The following is a 9,254-nucleotide window of genomic DNA, read 5'->3' as shown; positions in this document are numbered from 1 at the left end:
CAGGTAAGCAGTTTTTAAACATGACATTTTTTCCTGTATAACTGTCAATGCCAATATCTGCTGTGTATTTATCCACATACTCAAATGTTGATCTGATTACCACTGATATAAGAATTCCCTTGAAACTTAATTTAATAAATGCTGGTCTGAGGCCTAAAGCTGAAACATAATGTAGCACCTATTGAATGTGTTTGTTCGTTCTTAGTTGATTCGGGGGTTTTCAACATGGGTTCAGTGGATTTATATAGCTATAAGTGAGGTGCACACTGCTATCATCACCATTTATTTATATAGCGCCACTGATTCCGAAGCGCTGTACAGAGAACTCGTTCACATCTGTCCCTGCCCCATTGGAGCTTACAGTCTGCTATGAAGTATATAGCTCATTATAGTGTATTAATAGACAAGCAAGAGTGCTGCATGAAAGTTTCATGCTAGCTGATCAGGGTGATGTGTACAATCTGTGCTGCACTCCTTGGTGCAGCACAGTCTAAATTAGCTTAATCTAAATTTTCTAATACACACACAGACTAGGGTCCATTTGTTAGCAGACAATTAACATACTAGTATGTTTTTGGAATGTGGGAGGAAACCCACGCAAACACGGGGAGAACATACAAACTCCACACAGATAAGGTCATGGTTAGGAATTGAACTTGTGACCCCAGCACTGTGAGGCAGAAGTGCTAACCACTTGGCCACAGTGCTGCCCATAATGAAATGATCCTGTTCACTCCTAAATTGTATTTGCCTACTTGTGCCTGGTACACATGCTGCTTTACTATCACGTTCAGTCCTGACCACTCCTCCCCAATGATGACACATGCCCCTTGCAACTAGGCCACACCCACACAATTGTATTGGAAGAGGATCACCACCCCTCAATAAGATTGAGCGCAGAGTTGAGGAAATGGGAACAGAAATAGAAGAATTGATAGAATTCAAGAACGCGTTCGTTTATCCCTTTTAATATTTGCATCAGACAAAGAAATGACAAATATATGTGGTCCTTTTTAAAGGTCCTGGCAGTTACATACGTGAAGAGCTTTGTGTGTCTAACAGGTCTTGATTGTACCACTTACGTCTGATGGTTTCATAGATCACAAATGTTTACCAAGTTGGGATCTATTGATTCTATGTGTTTTCAGTTGCTCTGTGTCAGTACTGCTTGTTCCTTCTTGGTATACAATACTTATTTTTTAAATGCCTTCTGCTACAAAGAATTAATAAAAACTATGAATACACACCTTAATTATTTTGTGTTCACACTCAAAGCAGCGGTAATGAGGCATTTTATAACCTTAGTCATTTACAATAGTTTAATCTTGTAAAGGTAATGCGCCAAAACTCTCACCATATACTGCTCTGGCGTTTTACATGCTCATTGGCGTTCATAAAAATGTACATAAAGCTTGTGTGAAAACAAGTACAGGGTTTTTATTTTTTTCTCTACGACACTTCTGACGTGAATATATTTCCCCTAATATCCTTGTATACAAAAGTTTTACTCAACAGCTTCCTTCTGCCCCCAGTACGATGAAATCCGTCTGTGACTTAATTTACAGGATAAGTTTGTTGAATCACTTCAATGGTCAAACCTAACGTGTACTGCCACATTAGACATATCTGATGAAGCTAAATGGCCACATACAGCCAGTTGGCGATGGTCGTCCCAACCACAAGTTCCTCTGATCCAGTTGTTATCTGATCAGTGTTTGGATCAACAGTTGTTTTGTGTCCCCTTACCCAGCAATTTTTTTTTTTTTTTATCTTTTCTCCCTCTAGTTTTGTGTGAGAAAATGATCAAATTACACCTAACGTGTATGAGCGATATTAAGGATAAATCGCCTTTTGTGGACAATGTTAGTATTTAAATGTGAAAGATGCGTAAAGTCTTATTTTGCAAACTACAGTTTTCCTGTAAATTCATGGGTTAGGTTAGTAGAGTGTATATATCACGTTTTTCATCTGTGGGGAGGGGAAATAGTCTCCTTTGTGGTTCAGGGGGCCATGCTATGTTTGGGCATTGGGGAACGATGCTGCTTCCGTCTTATCTGTCACAGTGAACTTGATTTATAGCTGCCAGCTGTAGAATTCAAGTTTGCAAATGACGGGTTGGATGCGTTATTCTTGTGCTCATAGGGATGGCACCTTAATAAGAAGGGGAGACCATTTTTTTGGCACTTTCCTATTAGAGTATCTAACCAGCACATTAACAGGAACTTACCAAAACTTTCAGTTGTACTAACAATGTAATCTGCTTTATCTGGGCTTTCTGCTATAATTCTTTATAGCCACACTACCACCTTGGAGAATATTTTAGTGGGGTGTCCAAGGGCACACAGCCATGTAGCATTTTGTTTTGTTCCCCCCCCCCCCCACCTTGTCCTTTCACAGCCAAAATATATCTCCCTGCCTCCCAAATGTAAATATGGTCCACATAATTGATTTGGCAATCCTTATAGAATTGGAATGGTTGCATGTAGCCGCCCCATGGGCTCAGACTAGGGTGATGGGGAACGCTAGTAAAATATTTTCCTAGGTGCTAGTACAGCATTTAAAATTACATTTGCTGTCCTGTGGGTTGAAGATGCTGCGATCATTAAGATTTGCTATAAAGGTTTTTATTTTTTCCTATTGCAGTTTTTATTTTATTTTTACCATATTGTTTCGTGATCTTTTTAGTTTCCTCCTGCGCCCAAATCCATGTATACACAGTGACATCTCTATGGCCATTACATGATACTCTTCTGTTTCACTTCCAGCACTCCTCTCTACTATTCTCCTATTACTACTCTGTCCTTCCCTGGTGCAGTCATCTCTTTGTACAATATGGCAGCTTCAGTCCCATCACACAGTCTCCCGACATCTAAACCTTAACCCTTATACTCCAAACAGACTCGCTACCTGCAAAAGTGCTCCCGTGCTGCTGAACATCAATGGAGAAAATCTTGCTCCAGCATGGATTTCTTCCACTACAAAATTTATCATCTCCTTACTATACTGCCTACTTCAAAGGCAAAATCCTCCTCATCATCAGCATTGATTGATATAGCGCCAGCAAATTCTGTAGCGCTTTACAAAATTGACACCAACCGTCAAGAAATCTTTCCATCAACCCACATCCGCCTTCTCCACACACGCTCTGTTCTTTCCCTTTACGGAGTATGAGGTCTTCACTTCCGGTTCAATCTGTCCCCATCCCCCCCAATCCATCTCCCCCGCACACTCTCCACTGGTGGTTTCCCTTCCATCTTTAATCATTTCTCCTATTGTCATTGTATAGCATCTACTGCCCCACTTCTTTCCTCCCCTTTACTTCCAAATTACTTGAATGCCTTGGGTACAACTGCTGCACCCACTTTCTATACACTCCCTCTCTTGAGCTACAGTAATTGAGCTTTCAACCTCTACCTCTGTGACTGCTCTCACTAAAGTGAATAATGATTGACTTCCCTACTCACACACTGATCACTCTGCCAATTTTGATAGTCACCCACCTTTTCTTTTTGCCATGGACACCATTGGCCAACACAGTACTGTTCTTGCTTGGTTCACTTCCTACTGCTCTCACTGTTCCTTTGATGTCTCTACTGGAACATCTTCCACTTAGTCTATCTGTTTGGGCCCCTCAAGACTCTGTTCTTGGCCCTCTGCTATACTCTTTATAACTCTTCTCTCGGTAAACTAGCCACCTCCTTCAGCCTCCACTACCCCCTCCTATGCAAACACCCAAAACTCACCCTTTCTCTTTTAGCCCCATGTGTCCAACTGCCTCTCCGTCATCTCTACTTGAAATGTTCCAACACAACCTGAAATTCAACATGTTGAAAACGGAGCTCATCTTCCTCTGTGTCCCTACACCCCCTCTAGTCTCTATTAGCGTGAGCCACATCACACTCCCTCCACAGACCAAGCCTGGTGCCTTTCAGATAAATACTGATGATTTATATGAGGGTAAGGAGCACACACGAGAAAACCTAGGTAGAAAAAAGACGAGCGCTTTTTGTCCAGGCTTTTATGAGATGTTCTTGTAACCTTTAGATTTATATGTTAGTAGCTTGTGCAGGTAAATAAACATTTCATTTTTTATATTTTTTTTTGTTTTCAACAGGTCTATTGCCGAGGAGCAAGTTGGGGGGAGTTCTACCCAGTAACAGATCTTGGGCAAGTCTGAGGAAAGCTGATCTTTTTGTAAATTAAGGTCCTTTCCCAGGAACAACTTGGGTAGAATGCAGATCACTGCTTAAAATAATATTCTGCTCTTCACTTGGTTAAGACATCCTGCTTGAGCTTAATTTCTTGGCTGCAAAAATATGATGGGCAGGAGTAAGCAAGTAGCTTTTGCCTTATTTTTACTCCAAAACACCCTGTATCTATTTTTCCATTTCCTAAAACAAATACTGTATTCTTACAAATACCATTAAAATAAAAAAAACAAACGGTGAAAGCTTACAAGAGAGAACATAACCCTCAAGTCTTAGATCACCTATGGTACAAGTGTCCTCAGCCTATACAGACAGTATCAGGAAGCATCATGTTGATCTTGAATGGTGATGTTTATGTCGATCCTGGAATGGGGCTCTGTGATTGGGTACTTGTTTGATTAGTGTACACACCGCCTAGTGAATTTTATAGGCTGCATTTTCATGACTCCACTTCCAAATTGTGCATATGCGAGAGCCACTTTCTGATGTCGCTGGTGCAAACTACTTTGTATGCAATAAAAGCCTTGCATTGGGAGTTAGTACATTTAATGGACACTAACCTAACTTTTATTATTTTATTCATGGTTTCAAACCTAAGGAGTGTCTGATACCTGTTGTCTGCTTTATAATTGCCTTTTGGGACCTACCCTCATTCATTTCTCTCACATGCTACTAAATTGCATTATATGACTATAATCACACATCCATGAGACTGACAGTACGCCTTTGGCAAAAAGGGAAGGGGGCATACAGTAGCAGTCTCTTTAAATCAGGCCTGTCCAACCCGCGGCCCTCCAGATGTTGTGAAACTACAAGTCCCAGCATGCCCTTCCAACTATCAACAGGTTGTCTACTGGCAAAGCATGCTGGGGCTTGTAGTTTCGCAACACCTGGAGGGCCGCAGGTTGGACAGGCCTGCTTTAAATGCTAACATATATTTGTCACCAGGTGGCAATACAGCACCTCGAACATCCACAGGAAGCTCATTGCAAACGTATCATGCAGATATTTAACAAATCACTAACCCTAAAATGCAGATTGATACTTTGGCACATATTCAAAATACCCACACTTTGACTGTATGTAGCACATTTGTATGTAGTCTCTAGCTGAAGAACTTGCATTCATTTTCCCAACAGCCCTCAGTCGAGGAAGTCGTCTGAAATTGTTCATTTGTGATAAATCTCTGAATAGTGTATATATTTATTTGAATATTATTAGCTATGTTGAGTCTAAAGTGGATTTATCAGAAACTGCTATGTACTTGTACATCTGAAAACTGACAATCACTTTTAAAACTAGTTCCGTTGATTATGTTATCTCCCCCAAGCTTGATTTCAGGCTGTTGGGTTTTTTTTTTGTCAAGAGATTTTGCTGGAAAGTAGACCCAGTGTAGACTTAGAAACCATTAATGTTGTTGAAAGTATTATTTTGCAGCTGGAGTATATAGGAAGACTTTATAGACTGCTATTAAGTTCTGGTTTCACTGTACCGCATAAGGAAAGTTTATTTGTACAGCATCGAGTCTGATTGTTTGACCAGTTGTAATCCATGTCGGCATGAAGAACTGGAGATGGAACGGATCTTCGTCCCTCTCCTCATCCACTAGGACATTTAACATGTTAGTCGGTAGATAGTCCACTTTAATGTCATGGTTGACCAAATAGTCTGATGGTGGTTCCTTAATAACTGGATGAGGAGGTTCTTGTGGTATGTACATGCTGGGTGGCAGAGTTTTTAGTGGTTTGTACAAGCTGCGTTCTTCTGGTTGTGGGGTCAGGATAGGTGTAAAAACTTCCCAATCATTCTGGGGGATCCTTTTGTTCTCTGTTTCACTGATCTTGTTTATTTCAATCTCTACCCCATTAATGGTAAACGATAAGGGGGAAAGTGGAAGGTCATCGTCACTGGCCAACTCTTCTATTTCCAATGTCTCTGTTTCATCATAATTAGAGGTGCAAGAGGGAGGGCTAGACAATATCCCCATGTTATCCTTGCAAGACAAATACAAGAAAAATGCATCTGTAATATAGGTTACCATTGTTGTGTATATTGTATCCGTACAACAGCTGCGACCACAGTATAGTTTTGCCTCACTTTTACATTTTATTCTTTAACTGGTTAATAATGACAAACTGTTATAGGAGAAGTGTAACATATGTAACCAAAAGTGTTTATAACATTGCACATTATTAGACAAAGTGACCAATGTCTGGAAAAATATACAAATAAGTACCCATAGTATAGTAAACACAGGGACTAGTGCAGGAAATGACAGTATTGGAGGATAGGTGGTGATTCTCCGTCTTACATCTTGGAGATGGAGGGGTTCTACGCATGTGTTGCACCTACTGTCTGTTACAGGTGTACAGTTTCTCCTACATTCACCTTCAGCATGAATAATAATGTGAGTGAACTGCCCAATCATGCTCAGTGTGCCCCTGAGGAACATCATGTGACCTCATCCAGCTGCCAGCTTTCAGTGCATTGGCTCTGAATGATCACATGACATCAGTGGCACAAGAGCTTCTGTTCCTATGTGTTACTAACACTGATGAAATGGACATCTCCAGACTTGCCTTTACGTTGTGTATGTGCGTACCTTGTTATAGATGTACTCTTTGGCCCACTCACAATTGGCTGGATCGGGGACAGTTTTGCTGCACCAGTATGTTAGGAATCTCGACAGGAGGATTTCCAGCCTGAAAGTAAAATTTGGGTAATGGGTTATCCATAAAAGTAATTTGCAATAATGAGATTCAATAGAGCTACATGACCCACCTGGGCATGCGTAATGGGTGTGTGAAAGGGTTAAATCAAATGGGTTTTTGCATAATTCGCAGTAGTAGACTGATACCCAAAAACTTCTTATAAGGTTTCCTAACTTTTTATACATTGCCCTTTCTTGCCAAAACCCCACCCTTCTGTGACATCAGGGAAAGAGGTGGCTTGGCATGCTAATCTGGTTTATTGCCCTTCATCCAAGATTAATGGGTGCTACAAAAATATTATAATACTACTGGAAAATAGCAGAGATATGGCATTATTTCCACTAAATATGGAATTTTCTGCACATATACATATGAAACATGATTATATTATATTGATTCTTGTGAAGATACCCTATAAGGAGTCTTGAGGGATAATGTATGTATAAATTTAATTGACACGTTACTTACAGCTTTTACAAATTTATACAGAGATCTTCACAAACCTCTATTAGAAGTTTTGCTTTGATCTATTATGTTTCTTAAAAGAAAAATAAACTGAACTTTGAGTGACCCCAAATATGGTTATTTGTAGCCAAAAATGTCAAGCTTTTAAGATCTATACTGGGCAATAAATAAATGGTTGACTGTTAATTGTGAGATGGCTGGTGTCACAGTAGACCTCTGCAGCATATATCAAAATACATTAAGACCTTATTTTTTTTTTTACATCCATGTTATCGAAAACAACTTTAATATATAATTTTCCTAATTCTCCAGATTAATCTTGAAATTAATGTTGCTATGGGCAGCCTATTATCATGGGGAACATTTAAAAAATGTCACTAACGTTTAGAAGTATAAGGCCCGTTAATCACCCTCCCTTGTGTGGATATTAACAATGCTTCCCCTGCTTTAGTTTAGCGGAAACCTGGTACTTTGAAGCTAAATTGTGGACCTCTGAGTCAGCCTTAGTAAGACTGTATATCTGTATTCATTACAGTAAATTTAAATAACTTTTATAAACAAGAATTTCAAAAAGCTTACCCCTCCCTTTTTTTAAACTTTTTTTTTTTTTTTTTTTAATTAAAGAGATTTTGGTTAAGCTGTTTGCTCACCTTTGTTTTACGGATGGTATGCAGAACAGAAACAGTACGAATAACAGGCATACGAGTAGGATTATAATCATGATAACAGTCATGTAATCGTTGTGTGTCCCTAGAAAATAAAATGCACAAAGATGTCAGAACAAGCAAAACATTTAAAACAAAGAAATGTACACTTTATAAAAGTGTTCTTGTGCTTAAAAATAAGACAAATGACAACTGGAAAATGTCAACATCGATCGTAAATGAGGAGTAGACACATAAAAATGTTAAACATCAGATTAAACAACAATCACCTTCAGGGACATGATGCAGCGTTTAGAAAAGTTTAACATTTATTTTGATAGAGAGATACGCATTGATGTGATGTGACTGATATGATACAGATGGAATAACATCCATTCTCGAGTATAATTGAAAGCAGCAAATAACTTTTTTTTTTTCTTCTAACTAAAATTTTGACAGAGTAGGCGAGTATCCCTCAATCTCATATTTTAATTTATTTTTTTTGCATTTGTGATAACTCCTATGTAAAGAAACATGTATTGTCTGTTTAGGGGTCTTTTTATGTCCTGTTCATTTTACATCTTTCTTTGATTACATTTCATTGGTATCTTTAAATCATTGGTTTTTAAACTTCCAGCTGAACTAGTCACCTATGGTTCAGTTTGGGGTTGATAATACATTTAGTTTTTAACTGCATTACCGTTAACTACAGTTTCAGAATATTTTATTAAAATATATATTTAATATACTAAGTACTATTAAAAACTTATATAAAAGCTACTAATGCCATTCGTGAACATATTTTATAAAGTTTGAGTTTATTGAAGCAGAGAATACGTGATATGAACGTAGGAAAGATTTTTTTCCAGTATACAGGAAACCTCTTTACAGTAATTTGCACAGTTACAGGCAGCCGAGTAATCAAAATATAACCGACAACTATAGTTTGTATTCAATTTTATTTTGTAGTCACACTATTTCCTTTTGGTAGCACATTAGGATAAATATATTTTATTAGTTTGGATATTGACAGAAAAATATGAGCAGAATTGGGGGGGAAATTTATCCATGGTTTCACCACTTGTTTTTTGCAAATCTGCTACATTTATTCTACAACTTGTACATACGTTACACTATTATGTTATATATAGACTTTAGTTGTGTGTCTTTGGTAGGTTTACTTTGTTTGCACTTTTCTTTCTTTAAATCCCCTATGGGGAAATTCT

General features: G+C 38.4%; 1 protein-coding gene across 1 annotated transcript in view; it reads right to left on the bottom strand.

The window, feature by feature from the left end:
• Nucleotides 1-5,132: 5,132 nt before the first annotated feature.
• The window catches only part of LOC142098920 (interleukin-12 receptor subunit beta-2-like), a 28,429-nt gene continuing 24,307 nt past the window's right edge, over nucleotides 5,133-9,254 (bottom strand). Inside the window, exons 14-16 of the mRNA XM_075181869.1 lie at nucleotides 8,035-8,134; nucleotides 6,811-6,910; nucleotides 5,133-6,201 (exon numbers count right to left, since the gene is read on the bottom strand). Of these exons, the coding sequence (XP_075037970.1) occupies nucleotides 5,692-6,201; nucleotides 6,811-6,910; nucleotides 8,035-8,134 (710 nt within the window). The 3' untranslated portion in view covers nucleotides 5,133-5,691. The remainder of the gene's footprint in view (nucleotides 6,202-6,810; nucleotides 6,911-8,034; nucleotides 8,135-9,254) is intronic.

The sequence above is a fragment of the Mixophyes fleayi genome, chromosome 8 (assembly GCF_038048845.1).
Source record: "Mixophyes fleayi isolate aMixFle1 chromosome 8, aMixFle1.hap1, whole genome shotgun sequence".
NCBI classification, from domain to species: domain Eukaryota; kingdom Metazoa; phylum Chordata; class Amphibia; order Anura; family Limnodynastidae; genus Mixophyes; species Mixophyes fleayi.
Note: the sequence above shows the minus strand (reverse complement) of the source record. Positions and strands in the feature narration are given on the sequence as shown.